This window comes from Spermophilus citellus (assembly GCF_964194105.1).
Source record: "Spermophilus citellus genome assembly, chromosome: 7".
NCBI classification, from domain to species: domain Eukaryota; kingdom Metazoa; phylum Chordata; class Mammalia; order Rodentia; family Sciuridae; genus Spermophilus; species Spermophilus citellus.
The window spans coordinates 56028980-56053651 of record NC_138188.1 but is presented as its reverse complement, the minus strand read 5'-3'; the positions used below and the strand labels follow the sequence as shown (position 1 = coordinate 56053651).

General features: G+C 35.7%; 2 protein-coding genes across 4 annotated transcripts in view; one reads left to right on the top strand and one right to left on the bottom strand.

Moving 5' to 3' along the window:
- Positions 1–9805, bottom strand: part of SMC4 (structural maintenance of chromosomes 4) — a 33142-nt gene extending 23337 nt beyond the window's left edge. The window contains exons 1-5 of the mRNA XM_081302598.1: positions 9387–9805; positions 8210–8350; positions 7231–7409; positions 6610–6801; positions 5000–5176 (exon numbers count right to left, since the gene is read on the bottom strand). Coding sequence (XP_081158724.1) covers positions 5000–5176; positions 6610–6801; positions 7231–7409; positions 8210–8345 — 684 coding nt within the window. The 5' untranslated portion in view covers positions 8346–8350; positions 9387–9805. The remainder of the gene's footprint in view (positions 1–4999; positions 5177–6609; positions 6802–7230; positions 7410–8209; positions 8351–9386) is intronic.
- Positions 9806–9905: 100 nt separating this feature from the next.
- Positions 9906–24672, top strand: part of IFT80 (intraflagellar transport 80) — a 142633-nt gene continuing 127866 nt past the window's right edge. For all 3 annotated transcript variants that reach the window (XM_081302445.1, XM_081302446.1, XM_081302444.1), the window contains exons 1-3: positions 9906–10016; positions 22014–22099; positions 24189–24408. In XM_081302445.1, the coding sequence (XP_081158571.1) occupies positions 22061–22099; positions 24189–24408 (259 nt within the window). In that variant the 5' untranslated portion in view covers positions 9906–10016; positions 22014–22060. The remainder of the gene's footprint in view (positions 10017–22013; positions 22100–24188; positions 24409–24672) is intronic.

Below are 24672 nucleotides of genomic sequence, written 5' to 3'. Positions count from 1 at the left end.
ATGTTTACAAAACAGTAAAGTTTTAAGCAAGACTTAACCATGAAAGAATGCTCAAAGTTTTAGGATGAATTTTGGTCACCACCAGGTGTTATTCCAAGTTTTTATTTAGGTAGGGTTTATCAATTGGCACTACTGACACTCTGCACTGGATATTCTTTGACATGGTGATTTCTGCTGGACATTAGAAAAATGTTTAATAGCACCTCTGCTCTCTACTTACTAGATGTCAATAATGTTTGCCTTCTACTAGCTCTAACAAACCAAATATCTCCAGTTGTCCTAGGGGAGGTGGATAGTAAAGAACTACTCCCAGACCACTGATCTAGAGATCATAGTTTTAAATCTTTTTGGCTAAGTGCTTAAAATCCAACTGACAAACCATACCGACACCTGATTTCTAATTAACTTCTTAATTCAAATTAAATTTCTGAAAGCCAATTTTTAAGACAAAGAAAAATTATGCCAAGGGAAATTTGTGTCAAATGGCCATAATGTACCATTAAAAAAATTTTTTTTTAGTTGTAGATGGTTCTTTATTTATTTTTATGTGGCATTAATGATTGAACCCAGTGTGTCACATGTACTAGGCAAGTATTCTACCACTGAACCAAAATCCCAGCCCCCATAATGTATCATTTAAGTTTAGACCTTTCAAATATTCCAAAGCTGGAGTCCATTTTAACATTTTATATATAAAAATATTCCTACTAGCTTTACATGTTTCCTGGCCAAATTATTTCTTGAAGAAATACAGCTATTAAGAAACAGGCTAGTTTTAGGTAAAACTTTTAGGTAAATTGCTTGTTTTTATTACCTTCCTCCCCAAATAAGATGAAGGATATATAGTTGATTTCCTCCCATCTGATAAATTTGTCCACTTTAAAAAGAAAAAGACAAATTCACTTTCTGAATCAAAACAATTCCACTGCATGTCTCATGTAACATTTCGTTTTAGATTATATTATATAGCATTTAAAAAAATAGTTACTCTATTACTAGCTTAGCACTACCAAACTGATAGGATATGAGCAATCAGGCCTTTACTTGTCTTTTTTATTAGGACTTCTGTGGGTTTCCCATAACAACTTAGAATTTTTCTTGTGGCTGTGTTCCTTGATGTTCTCTACCTTGCTACCTTTTACTTTTTAATCCTTTTTCCCATTTGTGATATCTACTGCAAAATCTGTGTCTGGAGGACCACTTATTATTTTTTTAAGAAAACTTTACCTCTCCTGTGTGAAATTATAAACGTTTTCATTTAATGCAATAAGCTCAATGAATTTCAGAAGTAATTAACCTGAATTAAAAAGTTACTTTCATATCAAGATTCCAAATTGAATAGTAGTGGCACAATGACATACCAGGACAACGCAAAACAAAAAACATACCACAATCACCCCAAACATAAAACAAACCCACTTTAAGTTATTTAGTCTGGGCAAGAGCAAATAGCTCAGGTAGAGTGCTTGCTTGCCTACCAAGTTTGAAGCCCTGGGTTTAATTCCAGAACCACTATACACACACACAAAAAGAGTAAATATAATAAGAGGAAATGATTAGGTAGAAGAGCCTTTATTTTTATGAATATGTTATCCAAATTTTAACAAGCATGAACTATAGGAAATAATGAGGTATAATAAAACATTTTTCTAAGTCCCAAAATGATTAAAGTAAATATGGGTGTTTGTATCAAAATTAAATGGCTTTGGATTACTGCACTTTTTTGGGGTAGAGACAGAACCCAGGGCCTCATACATGCTAGACAAGTAGTCTACCACTGAGCTCTATGTACCTTTCTACCTTTGGCTTTTTTTTTTTGTCTTAAAAATATTATTTTTTTCCATTATTCACTGCACTATAAATGATTAACTTTTCATTATCTTACTCTAGTACAATTTATTCTAAAATTTGCTCTTTCTAAGCTATCAGAGGCCAAGAAACCAAATCACCCAGGTTAGTATCTAAAATGTATACATGACAGATAATCAACAATTCAGACCTAGGGTAACCCAATCTTCAAAGTAGAAAAGCAAAAAACAAAACAATAACAATACCAAGAAACAAACAACCCCCCCCCAAACCAAACAACAAATACAAAAACAAAAACAACATAAAACAAACAAAAAACCCCCAATTCAACAACAAAAAAACCTTGATTCTTGTTTTAAACTGGGCTAACCTATATTTTGTTTGTAATATAAAGACAATAAGACATATGAAGTTTCAAACTGACAAAATTAAACTTTTGCCAATACTTGTAGTTTAAGGAGTTTACAGAAACATTCCAGAGACAGTAATTGTTACTTTAACTCTAGAATATAACAAAAGCATTCAGGTTTTCATTCTTTTACCCTTGAATGAAGCAAATGCACTAACTAATGGAGCAAAATCAATTCAATCCAGTTAATAGGTCACAGTTACCCATGAAATATTATACAGAGCTAATAGAACCTTATTTGTTTGGACCAACAGTTATTACAATGCGATCAAAGCACGCTAATATTCAAAAAGGGAAAATGTATGTTTCTCTATGGAAAATACAATAGTCAATCATAATCTAATTCTTTTTGTGGACATGTATAAATATCTCTAAAGACAAGAAAAATAATTTATCTTTATATTACTTACAGAATATTAGCATAGTGCCTCATTTGGGACATTTCTTAAATAGTTAATGAGATTTTAAATGGATCCAAGTACTAAAAATGCTTCCTTGAAAAAACCCACTAAACTTAGCTGGGAGCATGCCTGTTAATACCAGAGGCTTGGGAGGCTGAGGCAGGAGGAATTCAAGTTCAATGCCAACCACAGCAACTTAGCCAGGTCTTAACCACCTTAGTGAGACCCTGTCTCAAAAAAGTAAAAAGGGCTGGGGATGTGGCTCAGTAGTTAAGTTCCCTGAGTTTAATTCCTAGTACCTCCCCCCATCCCTTACAGAATCCAGTAAACCATTATATAAATACCATAGATTTTTATTAAAAAACCTTCATGGAATTCTAAAAAATACTACCACTATTTAAAATGGTCTGTATAGTTTATTCAAAGTAATCATTTATATCTTGGATGGTGATATGTTAGCTTCAATCTCTCATCCTTCCCAGTCATGGGTAGTTTTTTCAAGATAAATGTTAATCAGTGGGTGAGAAGATAATAAAAGTCATAATCTTACTTACCTTCAAATATTTTAAATCCCTAGTGTAAAAGTCTTAAGATTTTGATAAGGAACAACAAATAAAAAAAGCAAAACAGAAAAAAATAAAAAAGAGAAACTACTGCCACTTTCCTTCAAACTTTTTTCTAAAGTCCCTACCTATAAATTGTGTTAACTCAGAAGGTTTGCCTTGATATTATTTGGGAAGTAGTCAAAACAATTTGATAAAAGCACAGAAAAAGGTTAACAAATGGCTTAGGTATCCATCCCACGTACTTTAGAATATATTTAATATAAAGTAGACATTTTATAGATTATTCTTATGTACTTCTATGGGAAATCATTAACTTTCTTTATTATGAAATTATATGGAAAAAAGCTGCAGAGAAAAAAAATATTCTTAGAAAAACTAAAACGCAGTCCACTTTATTTTGATCAGTGTTTGCAGAGATGCAAAACTTTGATTATCCCAAAGTGACAATAGTGAAGAATAAACAAAAGCTAAAACACAAGTATAATCCTACAAAATGGTATCATTAAATTTATTATTATAAAGGGATGTTTTATCCATAATAATCAGATCAAGATACCTAAATATAAAAGTCCAGAGAATAGTTCTGATTTAAAAACCAAACACCCCAATTCCACATTCCATGAAAATATGTAAATTCCACATTTACGTATATTTAAATATTGTTTTACATATATATGTTGTCTATATATGTTTGTGTATATATATCTGCAACTAATTTCTCAACATTCATTTATAAATGTTTGGAAGTCACAAAAGTGCTACAAATGTACTTTACCTTGGAATAAAAGATACTAAAAAGCTATTCCAAAATGTTATGTTATACCCTGTATACTATGTATATCTAAAAGCAGTATTTTTAAAAGTACCTAGGTACACATAGTATTCCTAATATTAAAATGAAAACATTAAGTATTATTATTAAATATTAAAATGGAAACAGGTGCTAACATTTTGTGTTTGTCATTGGGAACACTCAGTCATTCCCCAAAACCATTTAGTATGCAATCAAAATACCCACTTTAAGACACTTAAGTATATTAATCTCTGCATAAAGAAACAGTTTTTTGCTTTTGTTATTATGCTCTTAGTAATCCTGGATAGGACACAGGAATAAGAAGATGCTCTCAAATCAAATAAGAATTCAAAAACATCTGTCAAAGCTGTAGATTTACACTAGATAAATATATAAAAATAAATGTATTTTTTGAAAGGTAAGAAACAAGAAAGAGAATTTTTCTTGCCAGGAATGTTGGTAGAACATTCCTTTACTTAAAAAATATAAATTTTCCAATAAAAATCAACTTAAAACCAACTTACAGATAACTATTAAGGAGATTAAAATAAATTAGAAACTTATGGAGAAATTTGTCAAATACCGATTATGCAGATTTTTATTCACTATATTAGAAAATAAAAGGACAGACTATTAAAAGATAATAAATTTCACTGAAAATGTTCTTAAAAGGAAATACAAACAATTGTAGTTGCTATGATCTTGTCACACTAAAGCAGCACAATAATATTGGTGTTTAATATATATTTTACTACGCCAATATTTACGTGCTGCTAGAGTGGAACAAGTATATCAGTCCATGCAAATATAAACTAAACATGTGACGATGAAAATATAGTTTTGAATGAATTTCCTTAAATTTCTAGAGCAGCAAATAATGATTCGCATCTTGACTGTAGTGTGTAAACCATGATGTGCTGCTACAGTACTTTAAGGCCTCAAATACACAGGATTTATCCTATAATAAAACTCCCCCAGCTTTACTAGAAAACAAACACTGTTAAGTCTTTAATAAATTTACCTGTAAGATTAAAAACCTATTATGGTCCAAGTCAATTCCATGGCTTCGAAGAAGGTTTCCAACATCTTTAAATGTTTTTTTCTTCCCACTTATGTGATAGACAGAAGTATTATCTCTGTAGGCCGTTCTGGATACATAGAAGTTACTGTTAGGAATGACTTCATAATCATCCCCTTCCTGTTTTGAGGAAAAACAAAACAAGACAACAGCTATTAGTATTAAGTCAGTTTCAAATTTTACTCCTTTCACACTAAAATTAATTCTATGAATTACTTGCACACAAACTAGCAATAGTTCTCAAAAATAACTTCACTTGGGAGAGAATAGAGACTTTTCTAAGTTGTTTGATTCCTCTCTCAAAGATTCAAGCAAAAAAAAAAAAAAAAAAAAAACCCAAACCAAAAAAAAAACTCCAGCTCAAAAACAAGTGAAAAAACACATCTGGAAAGAGTGGCGTCCCACCATATTCAAACCAAATCATGCTATTGACTGACTGTAATTCTAGTCCATTTTTTTTAAAACAAAACAACAACAACAAAAAAGCTATAAGAAATAATTCAAGGAAAAAGACAGGTAGCATCAGGATGATACTTTATTGGGGGTGGATTAAAGAACCTGACATTAATTGAAAGTAAAAAGAACTGTAAAAAATTTACAATTAAATCTCCTGGATTTAAAAAAAAATTAAGTTTCAATTCTCCTTTAGTATTAAAACTCATTTATTCTTAAAAGTTGTCATATTGAAGCTACGATTTTTCAACTTTAGGTAAATCAAATGTAATTAATAAGCAATGAATAAAATACGATGGGCAATCTACTTTTTAATTAAAATTGTACAATAAACCATATTAAGAAGCAAAATTAAAATAGATGCTTGTTTGTAATTAAATCACTTTATATTAAAAAAACAAAAACCAACAATAGCTAAGTCAGCTTCCTGTTTCATTATGTAATTAGAATCCTTTATTTTTAGGTTCCATTTAGTAATTTTTGAACCATGAATTTCCTGAAGTTAATCATTAAATAGACGAGAGGGAAAAAACCCCCACAATACCAAAACAACTATGTGAATAACCTAAATAGACACTTTACCTATGATCATCTCTATTTCTAAAAAGCAAACATGTTAGCTTGACCTTCTTCAATTTCAAAAGGACTTAATCACTGTAGTTCAAATTGAGAAAAAGTTCTCTTAGGACCACAAATTTAATGTGCATTGAAATAATGGAGATAGGATCAATCAACTGTTATTTCCAAGTTTAGATAATTTATTTTAAAGCAATAAAATACAACTTTTAAAAACAGAAAATTTGTAATAACAATGCCTATTTTGCACCCAGGATCCTAAAACTGCTCAATGTTTTATTCCAAAAAGGTAAAGATTATGATGAGCTATTCATAATTCATTTCTGTGGCTAAAAATTCTAGTTTATATTTAATGAGACCACCACTTTCCAAAAAGAAAAAATGGTTATGCAGAAAATGACATCAATCTCTACGCTTTAATTACATAAACATTTTTTAAAAAGCTGATTTAAGCCAACAATGTAGAGTGAATAAGTCCTTTGTTTTCCTTGCTTGTACTTAAAATAGAAAAAAAAAACCCTTACCTTATCAATTATCTTCTGAAAATGAACTTCTACAGTACAGCTCTGAATATCCTTGTGTTCATCAGAATTATGTATTAGTACCGACAGTTTTTTAGACCTTATTTTTTGTGCTCGATAGCCAAACACAAAAAGCATAGAATCAATAACATTGGATTTGCCACTGCCATTCGGCCCAATAATACAGGAAAAACGCTGCATTAAAAACAAACAAAAAACCAGATTTTTTTTTCAAAGTTTAAAAGATTACACCAGTACTACTGATTAAATTTAAACTGCCTGCTTTTTAAATTCACACTAAAAGCTACAAGGACTTTTCTTTATTAGAAGATATACAACTCGAGTTCTGTATCATAAGCTTCAACATCTTGAATAAAAATGTTATAATTCTATTTCACTTTTCACAAAACTCATTCTAATAAAAGGAAAATATTTCCCTTTAAAAAACATGGATTTCCTTTGAGGAGGAGATCTTTATAGTAAAGAGGTACAAAAGATAATAAAGAAAAGCTAATTTCATTTGTTAAAATCAAAGGAAACAACACACCGTGTATGAGAGAGAATAGTTAGAAAATTGAAACATCCTATATTCCTTTACAATAGTTACTTGAAGTGGGCAAATACCTTATGGAAAGGTCCCAGAATTTTTTCCCCAGCATAAGACTTGAAGTTCTGGTTTACAATATGAGTTATCATAAGCCTAGGAGCTCCAGCTTCATTGGTCATTGCTGGAGGTGGGGGTGGAGGAATACTGTTCAAAATCTCTTCCAAACTTCTGTTATCAAGTTCCTCACCTGGAGTCTCTGAGTCAATCAAAGGCAAGAAAGGAGGAAAAAACGCCTACATTAATACTATTAGTTCCGAGGACTACTGCCGGTTAATATTTAAAATCCTTTAGCTTGGTTTAATTAAAAAACAACAAACTCTTGGAAGAAATGCCACCAGTCCTAAAATTCTATAGAACTACAGTATACTTCTTAGAAGTCAAAACACATCATAAAACAAATCTGGGAAAACCACACAAACTGACTCCCGGTTTCTCTGAACAGAAGCTGAAACTCTAAGGCTCTAGACTTAACTCCCCGTTTCTTTGAATACCTGAAAAATTCAGTAGCTTCAGCAACAGTGTCAAATGGGTTTCATAAATCACCCAAATCCTGGACTCAAAAAGTTACAATAGGTTCAAGTAAGTCATCATCTTCCCTTTAAAGACAGAATCTAAGACCACGGAGGTGAGGTTAGGGTCATGCAACTTTTAATCATGTTCAGTCATATTGATTCTGCCTGGGGGGGAAAAAAAATAAACCTCACTAACTCTTGGCTAACCATGCCGATTTCAGCGGAAATATAAATTCCAAAATGCCACAAACAGAAATTCACAACTGAATCCGTTTGCTCACCCCCACCCCCTCCAGCACCGTTACGCGGAGCCATGAATCGCGGAAAGGCTTTCTAGAGCTACTCTAAGGGAATGAACGGGTCTTCAGACCTCAACCCCAGCCTTTTGGTGTGCCACAACCACAGCTTGTTTCGGGTTGGGCACCGACATGCTCTGGCGCCCAGGAGCGCGCTCATACCGAGTTGCGGCGGGTCACTAGCTCACCTGCGGGTTCAGCTTGGTTCTCGGTCCGGCCGGTCGGAGGCTCAGGTTCCGCGTCGCTGCCGGTGCCGTCCGGGGACCGCGGCGGCCCTTCCTCTTTACGGCGGGCGGTGGAAGGCTGGTTGCTTTTACGGGGCATGATCGCTGGGGTCGGGGAAGAGCCGGAGCAAGTCAGCTCTCAAAACTCATCCTGATTACTACCCACCCCACCCGTTTCCGAGAGAGTTGCACTTTATAATCCGGCTCAGAGGCGACGAATCCTCAAGAAGAGGGCGACAAGAAAGCCCCGAATGCCAAGAAGGCGGGATGGGTTTCTTAACAAGACCCATGTAGGTGGGAAACCCTAGACGTGCCTGGAAATCAACGATCTAGCAAACTGCTAAGGTTCTTTTTGTTTTTTAAGGCCTTCCACCTGTCCACTCCCAATGTAAGAATATACTCAAGACTATTTCTAAACGAAGCGTCTCCCATAGCGGACATTTGTTGACATTCCCACGCTATTCGGACTAGGGATGCAAGCGCACCGACTTTTTAGAGGAGTTGCTGTGAGCTTCAGGTTTGAATGGCCATCAACCCTTTCCAAAGTAAAGACCCCGCCCGCTTTCCTCTCCCCGCCATTTAGCTCTAGGCGTTTAGAGCGCCCGGGTGATTCGAGGTCTCTTCCCCAGTACCACCGGGAAGTATGGCCGAAGCTGGCAACGACCAATAGCCACTTCCAAATTGGACGCCGGCAGGGCTTGGTCGGGGACAATAATTTTGCGGTAACTGGGGTTTGTCTCTCTGGGGTCCGGGGTGGAGTCCCGTTAGGCTGTAGTAAGTCCAGTAACCAGTAAAGGGTCAGACCCAGTGACTAGTCCTTTGGGAGACGCGAGGTGGGGGTCAGAGGAGACGCCGGTTCTGTGAGACCAGGATTTCTGAGAGGAGATTCGAGAGACTTGGAGCCACCGCTAAAAGACGCTGTACGCAGCTAAGAGAAGTGGCGCCAGGGAGAAGCGCGCGAGAGCCCCAGCAGCAGGGAGCGGCCGGAGGGGGGGAGGGGTGACAGTGAGAGAATCTCCCAGTAGCAGCCTCCTCACCCCGTACTTCGCTGCTCTAGTTCAAGGCCTCTAACTTCCAGGCGCTGGTGGACAGGGCAGAAAGTAGGAGTGTGACAACCGTATCAGGAAAAGAAGTACGTTACCTGCGGGACAGTCCACTCAACCAGGGCTGGAAACGGCTATACAGGCCCACTCCCCCTTGCTCCTACCGGTGCTTCGGCTCCAGGTCCTTCACTCGAAAATGGCGCCTAAAATACAAACTCGAACGGAAATTCGTTACAAATGCGCGCAATGATTTCTGGGATCCACTAATTTAAAAAAAAAGTGCGGCGATCATCACCGCCATCTTTTGCCCCTTCACGCGCTTGCGCGAACTCGTGAAGCGCCCCAACTCCTAGGGGAGGTTTCTCGGTGGAAAGGAAAAACGAGGAAATGTGTTCCCTGTGGTTTATACCAGGAACACTATTATTGAAATTAGCATTTGAAAACACAACCTGGTGAATTTTAAAAAAGAGAAAAAAACATACAGAAGGCCCCTCCCGCAGTTAGAGGCCATACTCGGTAGTCCAATAAGGCCCCTTAGCGAGAGGGCGGGCTCACTTAGGGGTGGGGTCTCGGACCCGCTCGGATGACGCGCCTCTGGGAAGTATCGCGTGAAGAGGGAGAAAACCTAGAGCTAAGAAGTCGCTATGGTGACGGAAAGGTTGGGAATCTTCTCTATTACTGGCCCCACAGCTGTAGGAGCAGTAACCGCTGCTTTCTTGGATTTTGAGGTAAATGTCCTCACCTTCTGACGTTTTTAAGAAAGGGTTTGGAAGTCGTAGCCGTCCCTGCAACCTGCCGTCCCTCGCCTTGAGGGTGTGTGGTTCGTTGTGCATCTGTTATTTTGTCTCCCTGGGGGGCAGGGGCTGTGGGGCTCTCGGCTGGGCTTTTTTGGATATCAAAAAGGAATCCTTGAGTTTGAAGAGAGTAGAGGGAAGGCAACCATAAGAGATGACCTGGACTAGTGAATGAATGGTCGGGTAGTCCACATGTGAATAGCAAAATAATGGATTTCGAGTTATTTAGTAAAGGTGGGTTTCGGACTTTTAAAAATCATTTGTTTGAAGGGCTCATAATGGAAGAAACGGTTTGCGGTGGTCATCTTCATCATATCTTCATGAGGGAATTACCAATCATCAAATATTTCTTAAGTAACTTTTGTATACATTGCATTGTGCAAGGCATAATCAGGATCATTAAACAAGTATGACAATTCCTGTTCCCAGAGAACTTGGTTTTGTTGGTGGCTTCCCCGCGCTCCGCATCCCCGGCGCGGACCCCGCCTCCCCCCCCCCCCCCCCCCCCAGCCCAAGCTACTAGGGATGGAGCCCAGGGACGCTTAACTACCGAGCTACAATCCCAGCCCCACGATTTTTTTTTTTTTTTTTTTTTTTGAGATAGTTCTCATCAAGTTGCTTAGGTCCCCTTTAAGTTGAGAAGGCTGGTCTTCAACTTGCGATCCTCCTGCCTCACTCAGCTTCCCGAGTTGCTGGAATTAACAGGCCTGTGGCACTGCAGTCTGGCTGTTAGTGGCTCTTTAACTCTGTGGATGTGCTAGTGATTGGGTTTTAGAGTTCATAATTTCCCCTCAAATTGTGTACAAAACTATCTGTGCGCATTTTTCTGGAGAGTTAATTTTTCCTACAATTTTCATCAGATTCTTAAACTTGATCCTAAATCTCCTACAGTGTTAAAGAACCACTAGTTGATTTGATTCCCGTTAGTAAGCTTTTTATTCAGCAACTCTTAGGTTGAGTTGCTAGCATCCTTAAAAACAAAACAAAACAAAACTGTTGCATACTTAGGACCTAGCATGTTAAAGCAGCAAAAATCTTTATGAATGAATTTACTTTGTTGATCTTAATATATTATGGTTCTTGCACTGAGAAGCATAAAGTTAGATTCAGTTAATTATCAGAAAAGAGCTGAGAGGACACTACCCCCAAGTGTAAGAATTTTGGTGGGTTTGGGAGACTGGGGTCTCTGAATAAACATTGACAGTAATAATGATAATTATTATTAATGACAGTAATAATAATAATAATTATTATTATTACTATTACTACTACCGGGCATTGAAATCAGGGACACTCGACCACTAAGCCACATCCCTAGCCCTATTTTGTATTTATTTAGAGAAAGAATCTCACTGAGTTGCTTAGCGCTTTGCTTTTGCTGAGGTTTGGCCCCTGCCTCAGCCTCCTGAGCCGCTGGGATTATAGGCATGCACCATGGTGCCCATTATTGACTCAGTACTATATCTTTAAGTGCACATTTTTGTTATCATTATAATAATAAATATTTTGTCTACCTTCTAAAAAGGTTGCAGAAATTGTGAAATTAGATTTATGAGTAAATGTTTAAATAGATTGTAACTAAGTATTTCAATAGATTAGATACTAATAAATCAAAATATGAATTTATGTATATAGTATATAAATAGAGAATACTGTTCCAAATTAATAAGTTGGATAGAGACAGTGAAGATAGAAATGTATATTCTTCTTGATAATATAAGCCCTTTGGCCTGGGGGTGTAGCTTGGTAGAATGCTTGCCTAGCAAGCTTGAGGCTCTCTGGGTCCAATCCCCAGTTTAAAGGAAAAAGCCTCCTAGTATGTTAATCTTACTGAAACTCTCACCTAATTTATCACAAAAAGCCCCAATTGAAGCAAAATTTAAAAACCCTGGGAGCTAGGAAGTAGAATAGTTTTTTTGTTTTTTTTTTTTCTGGAAATAGTGTTAAAAAATTTTGTTTGTTTTTTTTTGTTATTTTTGGAAATAGCAGTTTGAAGGATGGGTTTTTGTTTTGTATTGAACCCAGAGGTGTTTTAGCACTGAGCTGCATGCCCAGCCTTTTATTTTTTATCTTGAGTCAGAGTCTCACTGGGCCTCCCTAAATTGCTGAGGCTCACTTGGAATTTGGGATCATCCTGCCTCAGCCTCCTAAGCTGCTGGTGTTACAGGCCTGTCAGGGCCTGGCAAAGGATGGGTATGTTTTTATTTCCAGAGGGTGGTATTTGGAATTACAGAAAGATATGTTCAGTTGGCCGCAGCAGTAGAAAATATACCTCAGGAGGGCTGGGGTTGTGGCTCAGTGGTAGAGTGCTTGCCTAGGACAGGTGAGGCCTAGGGATCGATCCTCATAAAAACAAATCATCAACAACAAATAAAGTTTAAATTCTTTTTTTTTTTTTTAAAGAGAGAGTGAGAGAGGGGAGAGAGAGAGAGAGAGAGAGAGAGAGAGAGAGAATCTTTAATATTTTTTTTTTTTTTTAGTTCTCGGCGGACACAACATCTTTGTTGGTATGTGGTGCTGAGGATTGAACCCCGGCCGCACGCATGCCAGGCGAGCGCGCTACCGCTTGAACCACATCCCCAGCCCAAGTTTAAATTCTTAAAAAAAAAAAAAAAAAAAAGAAAATACACCTCAGGAGAGAAAATGGGATAGTGTTTTAAGAATAATTGGAATACTAAGAATAAGTCACATTTTCAAGGTTATAAGTGGAAAGAGGCTAGCAAGGATGTTGAGGAAGTATCTATTTTTAGAATATGTGAAGAAGAAATGTTGGGTAATATCTAAGATAGGACCCTCCCTAGATTGTAATTGACAAAAAACCCAATCCAAATTGTTTTGAGAAAAAAAAAATTGTCTCCCATAATTAGAAAGTTAGGTGACTAGGACTGGAGATGTACCTTAGTGGTAGAGTGCTTGCCTAATGTGTGTTCTGGACTCAATCTCTAGGATGTGGGGAAAAAAGTAATGTGACTGTAACTATCGGATTCAGGATATATATATATATTTTTTTAATTTTTTTTTTTTTTTTTACTTGCTTTACTTGCCATGGCACCATTTTCAGTTTCCACATGCTGCCTTTGGTATCTCCATGATCTCCCCTTGCTGTGGTAAGATATCTACAGTAGTAACTCCAGCCTCAAATTCTCTAAAATGAAAGGGGATGGGGCTAAAGTGAAATGTAAACAGGACTTCTCTTCCCATCATTTATTTGAATAAAAGTCTTGGGCTAACTGTTGGATAATCTCTGTTGCAGAAGGAATGGAAGGCTCTAATTGGCTTAACTCTTGGCCTCATGCTAGCATGACTCAAAGGATATAGAAAGAGGAAGTGCTGGGCGAATCCCCATGGCTCAGGAGGCTGAGGCAGAAGGATCCCGAGTTCCAAGCAAGACTCAGCAATGGCGAGGCACTACCCAACTCAGTGAGACTCTGTCTCTAAATAAAATATAAAAATAGAGCTGGGGATGTGGCTTAGTGGTTGAGTGCCCCTGAGTTCAATGCCCGGTTTTTAAAAAAAAAATAATAATGAGGAAGTGGTTGTTCCATAGATAAATTATTATTTTTTAATTGAAAATAGTAAATACATGCCGGGTAACAAAAATAATTTTGCAAATACATAATAATTAGTAACCACTTATTATGTGTCAGGCACTCTGCTAGATAATTTGCATACTTTATCTCTTTTTAACCATCATAACTACTTGTAGGTATTAGACTCATTTTACATAATGAAGAAAAGAAAATGTAATATCTAGAAGATAAGTGAGAGTTACAAAAAGAATGGTGATCTTATGGAAAAAAATGGGGTTGGGGTTGTGGCTCAGTGGTAGAGTGCTTGCCTGGCAGGTGTGAGGCACTGGTTTGAGCTCAGCACCACATGAAAATAAATAAAACAAGTTATTGTGTCTATCTACAACTAAAAATATTTTTTTAAAGTTTATTATTAGTTTTTTTTAAATGCAGAAACGCATAAAACACAATTGGGTTATTCCCAGTGGGCTTCTCCTTGGGCCTGATCTCTGCAGGTTCAAACTCACATGGAGAGCAAGGTGTTCTACCTTCTGGGGATGATCTGCAATACTCAGTGTCAGACCTTTACAATGAGACTCCATCTATCATGCTATAGTCTTACCACTCACATAAACCTATATGAATTTATAAATGGATAGGTAAATAAAATGCTATGAACATGGTTAAAAACTTCAAACACATGGAAACATAAAAAGAGTATTAAAAAGCTTCCCTTCTTGGGAATAGGTGGATAGCTAAAGCTTCCCATCTCATTCCAGTGTTCTACCACAAAAGTCTGCTTTTTTTAAAATAGGGACTTGCTAAGGTGTTCAGGATGTCGTCAGTCTCTGGAGTACCTGAAATTACAGAATGCCCCACAGTGCCCAGTTTAGGTGTCCATTATTAAGTGTCTTACATATCTTTCTAGAACAGTGTTTTAGTATTCAACAGCTTAAGTATTTATCACTTCTTATTTACACAAAAGGGATTGAAATAATGTTATATACCTTGCTTTTGTCATTTAACATAGACATTTTTCTATATCAACAAATAACTCATTTAAAAAAAATTTTTTTTGTAGTTGTAAATGGACAGGATGCCTTTATTTGTTTATCTTTATGTGGTGCTGAGAATTGAACCCAGTGTCTCACACATGCTAGGCAAGTGCTCTGCCACTGAGCTACAGCCTCAACCCTATAACTCATTAAAAAAAATGTGTTATTAGTTATTGATGGACCTTTATTTATTTATTTGTTATTATATGTGGTGCTGAGAATCAAACCCAGTGCCTCATGCGTGCTAGGCAAGCACTCTTCCACTGATCCACAACCCCAGCCCCCTATAACTCATTTTTAAGATAATTGTGTTGCTTTCTAGTATATTAATTCAATTTGATTCTTTTATGCTAATTGTTTTAAAAGACAATTAAAAGTGACAACATATTTTTATTTTGTGAATCACATGTTTTATTTGTTAGAATTTATTAGATATCTACAAAAGAATTCTAAAAATAACATTGTAGAATTAATCATAGCTAGAATTGCAAGGAAGCTTATATACTACAACTTACACATACACTTTAGCAAATGCATACAGGAATTGGGGTGGGGTAAAGGTTGGAAGTGTTTACTAGTTGAATTAGTCTGCTATTCCTAAGTCTTTTTTCTTTGATTGTAAGGTCTCTGAGCATGTGCCTAGCTGTAGGGAGTCTTCCCCTCTCTCTTTGCCACATAAGAGATCTTAGTCTGCCTTTCTCATTTTTCTCTTGGAGAAGAGACACAACAGCCTGTCCAGAGCTATTAAGTTAGGGAACCTTTGATAGAAACTGCACTTTTTAAGCCCGCTATCTCTAATAATATCAGTACTCTAGGGTTAGCTAATAGGCAAAAAACCCAATTAGAATTTGCTGTAAATATGTTTATAATCAAGCTCTTGCATTTCTTATCTGTCCTTCACATTTGTGTTGAGGTTTTTCAGCCATTTCTTATCTCTAGGTACATTCTTGTTGACAAGTCATGCCTTCCCTGTTTCCTGCCTAAAAACTTTTTTCATTAATGCTTTTGTCTCTTAGTTTTATTTTTTAGATTGAATTCTTTTCTTCTTTAACACCATCTTAATCATTTAAAATTGTGAAGTTCATTGGTATTAAGTACTTTGTTTTGCTACCATCACCTTCATCCTGCAGAACTGATGAAACTCTACCCCTTAAACAGTAACTCCCTATTGCCCCCACTCTACTGGCAGTGATCATTCTACTTTTATTTTTATGAATTTGACTACTCTAGGTATTTTATACATGAAGTGGAACCATATAGTATTTGTCCTTTTGGCTTATTTCAATTCACATAATGCTTTGGCCTAATTCTTAACATTAATTCTTAATTCTGTTTTATTGGTTCTAACTCTCTTCCACATTAAATACACATATATCCACGTAGGTATACAATCTATGATGAACATTTAAATTTCTAGTTTTTGATAGTACAGGCTGCGTATCCCTTATCCAAAATGCTTGGGACCAAAAGTACTTCAGATTTTGGATTTTTTTTCACAATTTGGAGTTTGTGTATACACATAATGAGTTATTTTGTATGCAGGACTCAAATCTAAGCATAAAATTAATTAGTTTCAGCACCCTATACACATAGCCTAAAGATAATTTTAGACAATACTTTTAGTTGCATCTGCATTCTGTGACTCATCACATAAATTTTTTACTTGTGGTGTTACGTTGATGCTCAAAAAATTTTGGATTTTGGAGCATTTTGGGATATGAGATTTTCAGATTAGGGATGTTTAATTTGTACTACTCAGAATTTTGTAATGAATAAATTTGTGTATATTCTGGGTGTTCATTTATATGTATATGGTAAATTCCTATGGCAAAGTGTTATTTACAGAGTAGATTTCTCCTTCAAGTCTTTATTTTCTAATTCAACATATATAGCATAGTTATATTGAAGAGCCCAAGTTATCTTCCTTTGTCCTAACTGTAAGTAAGAAAGGGTAAAGAGGAAATGGCTTTTTTTTTTTTTTTTTCAGTCCCAGGGATTAAACCCAGGGGCGTTTAAGCTCTGAGCCATATCCCCAGCCCTTTTTATTTTTTATTTTAAGATATGTCTTGCTAAATTGCTGAGGTTGGTCTTGAACTTGCAATCATCCTACTTCAGCCTCTGGAGTCACTGGAATTACAGGCATGCACCACTGTGCACAGCAGGAAATTTCTTTTTATAATGGGAAAAAGGACTCACAAGATAGGGGATTCCCCAAGTATACAAAAGGCAGCAGCTCAATTGGTAGAGTGCTTGCTTTGCATGCACAAGGCCCTGGGTTCAATCCCTAGCAACACACACAAAAGGCAGCACCGATTTACCTGCTCTTTAATAATATATAAAAAATATTTGTTTCTCTGTATGCTAGTTTTGGGTTCTGGGTATTTTTCATGTTGTTTTAATTTTCATTAATTATAATTGAGGCTGGGCATTGTTTCATGTTTTTTATTGCCCCTTTACCATCTGTATTTATGTTTCTGTGAACTGTCACCTTGTAAGTTTTTAAAAATAGAAGTACCCCATTATCAGTGCCCTGATCAAATTACTTTGAAGGAGACCATGCTTTCTAGTTATTCTCTATTTCTATAGTATTGCCAATCTATACCCGTCTACTAGTTCTTTGTCCGTTGCCTCTAAACATACTGACGTCTAACCTAATTTAAAAGTCTTTCATAGCTGCTATTCTGTTTCTTTAAGTTCTAAACTTATCTACCCTTATAAACACACAAACATATATGTATACAATGTGTATATGCTCACATACATATTCTATCTACCTGCCTATCCTCCATTTGCCCTAAAATTGTATCTTTTTACCATCTAAATCCTTTTGGAACTCAGAGAATATCATTAGCCAAATCAGTGTCCTTAGTGTTTACTCTGAACAATTCCTTTAGCTTCATGGTTGGTTTCTAATGTGTTTGTCAGCTTTCCATGAAGGTGACAAAATACTTGAGAGAATTAACTTTTGGAGGTAAAGTTTTTTGGCTATGGTTTTAGTTTGTTGCTTTTAAGCCTAGTTCAAGGCAGAACATTATGGAGGGGAGTACATGGTGTAGCAGGTTTGCTCACCTCTTGGCATCAAGGAGGCAACTAGAAAGAGGAAAGGGTAGAGTCTCAAGGTCATGCTACTAAAGACTTAACTTCATTCCATAGAGCCCACCTCCTAAATATTCCACTAAAACCCAATAGTGCCACATGTTGGAAACTAAGCTTTCAACATGTGGGCCTTTGGGGGACATTCAGGATCCAAACTGTAACACCTAAGGAAACTGCTTTTTGTGTAGTCATCTCAAGTAGAGGTGTTTTGCCTCATAGACTCCCATGTATCAGAAGATCTTTTTCTCATTATTGTACCTAGACAGATGATTTTCTTCCTCTTTTCTAAGATTTGATGGTTCGTTTGAAACAAGTCCTACCAGATTGAAACATTTATCTTGCTTTTTTTCAGTCATCTGCAAAATCTTTGCTATTTCTACTCTTTCAGTGAATATTTTAGCACCCAAGTAACTGTCTTTACCTTCACCATTATTCTTGTTACTTTCAATGCCTTAAATATCCACAAATCAACCCAACCTGTTCCTGTCTTTAGTAATAATCTACCTTGTCATTACCAATGTCTGTACTCTCTTCAAAATCTATTTTAAGCATCTTATTATCTGAATCTCTCTACTTTTTTTTTTTTTTTTTGAAACAGGGTCTCTATTGCACAGGTTGGTTTCAAACTGCTGTGCTGAAGTGATTATACTGCCTCAGTCTCCTGAGTAGCTGGAACTACAGGTCACACTATTATGCTTGGCTTTTCCACTTATCTTTTTATTATTTATTTATTCTTTTAGTTTGTTGCTTTATGTATACACTTCCTCTAGAATCTCAATCCTGACTGACAGTTCTTCACATTTTTAGTAGGATTTCCATGCTATTGACTCTATCACCCTTTTATATTTTTCTGGAAGTTTCATCTTATCCCATGGTTTTTGATGTGATCTTTGTGCTTAGAGTCCTCAAACTGATAACTAATTTGCTATTTCCAACTCCAACCTTTATCTTGATTCTAGACTTGTATATCCATTTTCTCTTTGACTTCTCCATTGGGATACCTAAAAGTAGAATGAACTTAACATATCCAAAACAAAATTTTAAAATCACCATTTCCAACCTGTTTCTATTATCTTTTTCAAGTAAATAGCAACTCCATTTACCTGTTAAAATGTTAGAGTCATTTTTTACTACTTTTTCCCTTTAATCTAATTTATCAGCAGATCCTGTGGAATTTTGCTTTAAAATAGGACCGCTTCATTTTACTTGTAATACTGCTTTCCTTGTCCTGGTCCAAGCCACTTTCAGCTTTCTTCTGGATTATTGAAATCCAGTTATTCTCCCTCCTTATAGTCCTTTTTATCTTCTCTTCTGATAGTCTATTTTTTTTTGCGTACTATTCTGGCTTTTGTTTTTTTGGTGTACTAGGGATTGAGCCCAGGGGCCATCTATTACTGACCTACATTTCCAGCCCCCCTCCCCTTTTTTTAAATTTTGAGAAAGAATCTCACCAAGTTGCCCAGATTGGCCTCAAATTTGCAATCCTCTCTTTTTAGCCTCTGAAATAGTTGGGTTTTACAGCATGCAACACTGTGCCTGACTTGTGTGTTATTCTGTAATGACCTTTATATAATCACATAACTCCTTTGTTCATAACCCCTCTACTGGATTCTTAAGTTCATTCAGAAGAAAAACTGAAGATTTTATTGTGACCTTCCAAGACCCTATATGATCTGTGTCCCTGTTTCCTTCTTAATTTCCTGCTAGAATCTTTATTTACTGTGTTTTAGCCATTCTGGCCTTTGTGTTCTGAGTTAGCCTTAATAGCATTGCTGGGGTGTTTTTAGAAGAATTTGAAGTGGTTAAATGTAGGAGCAGAAAGATCACTTCTGGGCCTAATGCAGTAATTAAGACAGGGAAAGATTGTGGTTTTGAACTATAGTTGAGGTGCTGAGAAGATTTGGAGTGTATTTTGGTGGTTGGATGGACTATCAGATTTTGGTAGGCATATTTTTCATGTCAAGCTTCATAAATGTTGACCTACATGGGGCTGAAGACAACTTTTAAATGATTTTTAGTATCAAAGGCCTAGTTGCTGTTCCTGATGTAAAGTTATAAAGTTATATATGCCTTGGAATTTTTCTATTATCTGCTCCACCCCACCACTCCAGTACTATTTCTTATTTAGACCCTAGGTGACCAATATCTTTGGGCAGATATAAATACCTCAATACAGCATTTGGGCTGTTCCTTGAATTGGCTGTGCTATACTATTACTTTTCCCTTATTCTTCTCTTCAATCCAGTATCAAAACGCACATGTTATTCACACAAATGGTCTGAGCTAAATGGAATGGATGGGGAAGATATTTCTAAACAAGGGAGAATCTTCCCAGTCTTAGGAAGTAACCTTACTTTTTCTCTAATTCCTTGGAACCATGTTTCTGAATGGTTGGTTAGTCCTTTCTTATAAAGACCATACTGCCTTTATTGTGTAAAAGGTATTATGATTTCTTCTGGAGAGAAATTATGATAGAATCAGAAGTTTGAGGTTTTCTGATGTAAAATCATCATGCCTTTGTCAAATCTTCTGATAATAACATTATATTCATGTTTTACATATATTTCCTTGTCTAACATTTTGTTATTTCCAGAAGCAACAACTTTTCCTCTCTTTATTTTAAAATAATTTTTGTAATCTGAATAAATTTGAATTATTATGAAGAAGCAGGTCTGTAGAAAATATTATCATTCTTTGGAGCTCTGATGGAAGTGGAAAAGGAGTTTTGAGGAAGGTGGATAACTCCTAAGGACCAAAAAATGAATCTGGGAAGTATGCCTGGTATTGATTATATTCTAGCTTTAGTTGTGCCACCATACTTTCATACTTTTGAAGTTCAAGAAAATCATCCAGAGAAAATTGTGAGAGAGAGAAGTGAAAAAGAGTGCTTTGGCATACAGCTGTATTTACACCTTGCTGATATGAAAAAGCCTTCCTGGATTAAAGAGAATGAGAAATTATCTAAAGGAGGCCTATGGAATTCAATATTATTTATAGTAAGCACCTTCTTTGATGGAGTTATCAGTTAATTTTGAAATTGTTAAGGAGATTTTTTTTCCTTCCGTTAATTGAGCTTTAATTTGATTTTTTTTTCTATTTAGGTTGGGATGTTACTAAGAAAGAATTCTGCAAATGTAAATTGTGCTCAGATAATTTAGCATTTTTTTTTTCACTTGTGATCTTTTGATGATGATGGTTATTTGGGGAGTGTTAATTTTCTTTTTTCCAACTTTTCCTTTGGCAATTACGCTATATTTTTTGACACAACTTTCTTTCTTTCTTTTCTTTCTTTTTCTTTCTTTCTTTCTTTCTTTCTTTCTTTCTTTCTTTCTTTCTTTCTTTCTTTCTTTTTTTTTTTTTTTTTAAATAGGATCTCTCTATGTTGCCCAGTTTAGCCTCAAACTCCTGGGCTGAAGAGATAATCCTATGTCAGCCTCATAAGTAGCTGGGACTATAGGTGTGTTCTACCACACTCAGTTCATATAACTTTTTTTTTTTTTTCTTTTTTGGTGGTGGCATTGGGCATTGATCCAGGGCACTCTACCACTGAGTTACTCTTTAGACCTTTTTATTTGTTGAGATACGGTTTTGCTAAGTTCCCCAGGCTGGCCTCAATCTTGTGATCCTCTTGCTTCAGTTTCCCAAGTCTCTGGGAATACAGGTGTGCACCACTGCATCCAGCCTTACATAACTTTTACAAGGAATTTATTACCTCTTTCTTAAGCAATTCACTTGTTTTTCCACATTGTCACTATGGTAGCCATAACTGTTGGGCAGTATATCTTCTCATAACAGATTGAGCTTCAGATTAAGGCACTAGGTTGATAAGGTTGTATTATTTCCATGTGTAGGATTAAGGCCCTTTAAAATGTAGGTTAGCCTTCCATCAGACCTTAAAAATTTAATTCATATTCATTAGAGGGATCAAATGATTGATATGCTCCCAGTTTGAAGGATCTTTTGATTTGGCCTCAGGACAGCCTTTGGAATTTCTTTACCCAACAGATTTATTTAGTGTTATTCTGGTAGATGTCTCTCTGGCTAGTTACAGAGAACCCTGTGGTTCAGCCCTAGGGTTTATATCATCTCATGGCAGGATTCTCATACCCACTGGTTTTCTTCCTCTTTATCCATGTATTTGATGCCAGAAGAATTATAGGTACTGTGATGCTCCTTGTGATTCAAAGACAGTTGGTTTTTGTTGTTGTTGTTTTTGTGCACAAAGGTTTGTTTTTAATGCTGACATTTTTTTTCTCCTTTTATTTTTACAGTGAATACAGTCCAAGTGATATTTTAAAAATTTGCTGGAAGTGGAAACATGAGACTGAAGATATCTCTTTTAAAAGAGCCAAAGCATATCCTTTTAATACTTATAAACTTTATTATAATCATCTTATAGAATTATTAGGTTTTCTTCTATTTTGCATTTAGGTAGGGAATGGACTTATTTTTTATTCCTTTAATGCTAGTTTAGATAAATTGCTTTCAAAATATTTGAGATTATGTATTATGAGTACTTCTCCAAAGCAAACTATTTGCTCTAAATCTTACTTTCAAATTCTTATTGACATTTTTCTTACTCATGTATTGTACTGACGTACTTGAAAAGTAGTTTTTGTTTACTCTAGTAGGTTAATAAAGAGAAGCTTTTTTAAAATTTTTAATTTCTTTTGGTACTGGGCATTCAACTCAGGGGCATTTAATCACTGAGCCACCTCCCCAGCCCATTTGATTTTTTTTTTTTTTTTTGAGACAGGGTCTCGATAAGTTGCTTAGGGCCTTGTTGAGTTGCTGAGGCTGGCCTTGAACTTGTGATCTTCCTGCCTCAGCTGCCTGAGTTGCATGCCTTACAAATGTGATGTGTACCACCATGCCCAGTGAATCATTTTTTTTAACCAAATAATTTCTAATGTGTTCATTGGATTTTGCTCAGTTTCTTTGCATTCTTGATAAAGTAGAGGACAAGCTGGAGAAATCTGAGCAGTGAGACCTTTATTATTTCAAAAGGAAAGGTGGCAGTTATTAATATTTTCTCAAATGAATGACCTTGTATTTTGTCAGCAAGTCCCCAGTTCAAATGTAAAGAAGAAATAACACTGGATATAAATGACAAACTAAAATATACTCTTTTCTAGGTGCACATTTCTACTAGGGTAAGCAGCTTGTCTTGAAGAAGGATGTAAGAGCAACTTTAGCATCTCAACATATGTAGAAATCTTATAATAATAAAAGACTGAAAAATGGATTAAATAATTTTAGGGGGTCCCTTCAATCCAGGGATCTGGGAGTCTGAGGCAGGAAGATTGCAAGTTTGAGGCTAACCTCAGCAACTTAGCAAGACCCTCCATGTCAAAAAATAAAAAGTGCTGGGAATGTACCTCAGTTTTAAAGTGCACCTGAGTTGAATCCCCAGTACTAAAAAATAAAAATTAAAAAAAGAATTTTAGGGGTCATTTTTATTCATCTTGTAAATATAGTAAATTGCATTTGAATTAGTTCTTGTCAAATGGAATGTAGCTCAATGGTAGAGCACTTGCCTACCATGCATGAGGCTCTAAATTTGATCCCTAACAGTGCAAAAAGAAAAAATATTTTCGTATTGTCAATTAAAAATAAATAACTAAAATGAAAATGAAAAAAAAATATGTTTGGGATAGTTTTAGTTTTTGTTGTTAAGCTATGGGCTTTTCCCTAGGTGAATTGTTACACTGTGTGATTTAAGGGAATATTTTACTTATGTTTTAGTCTTATTTTAGTACTTGATTTTTTTGTTTTACTTAACCAAAGTAGTATGTGCTTTCAAATAATTGGTGCATATATGTCTACACATGTATATGTGTAGAGTATATGCACACTTTACACGTATATAGTCGTTTCCTTTCTTCCTATCTAGTCCTAAACAATTTAGTGTAGATCATTTCCTACCTTTTAATCTATTAAATTTCTTTTGTATATCTTTTGGCCTTGTTTAAATAATTATTTTGTAATACAAGTTATAAATATTCATGTAGTCAAATCAGTTTATCCTCTCTTTGGGATCTGGCGGTCTTCCTTGCTTTTCATTCCTATGACTATTTTGATAAGATTTTAAATTTCCTTAACATGGAAGAATATCAAAGCCGGGTGTAGTGGCACATGCCTATAATCCCTAGTGTCTGGGGAGGCTGAGGCAGTAGAATCACAAGTTCAAAGCCAACCTCAGCAACTTAGCAAGTTCCTGTCTCAAAATAAAAACGGCTGGGATATAGTTCAGTGGCTAAGTACCCCTGAGTTCAGTCCCTGGTACCAAAAACAAACAAACAAACAAAAACCAAAATATTTAGAAGCTTGAAAACTTTAACCATTTTATATTTTACTTCCTTCTCATAATCTGCATCTGTGAATTATTAAGACTTAAGATTTGTGTGCTTCTGTGTGTTTTATGCCTCCTTAATAAGATATCACATCAAGAATTAGTAAGTTGTGTGGGCTGGACTACTGCTGAAGAATTATATTCATGTAGTGATGATCACCAGATAGTGAAATGGAACTTGTTAACCAGTGAAACAAGTCAAATTGTAAAGCTTCCTGATGATATTTACCCTATAGATCTTCACTGGTTTCCAAAAAGTTTAGGCACAAAGAAACAGACACAAGCAGAAAGCTTTGTTCTCACAAGTTCTGATGGTAAGTTTTAAATAAGTATTTTGTGTCATGTATAATATATGTTTTCAATTGTTTTACATAACTGGCATTTGTGAATCTGCATGCCTTCATTCACACATTTATTTTCTGTATAATCATTTGGTTTGGGTCTCAGAATTATTATTATGGAAGACAGTGAATTAAAGTGCCATATATTGGATTGAATATGGGCCCTTGGCTTTATTTTCACTGTGCTCTGATGAGCTGAATTTAGCTGTTTTCATACTTTTGGTTTGTAATTTCTTC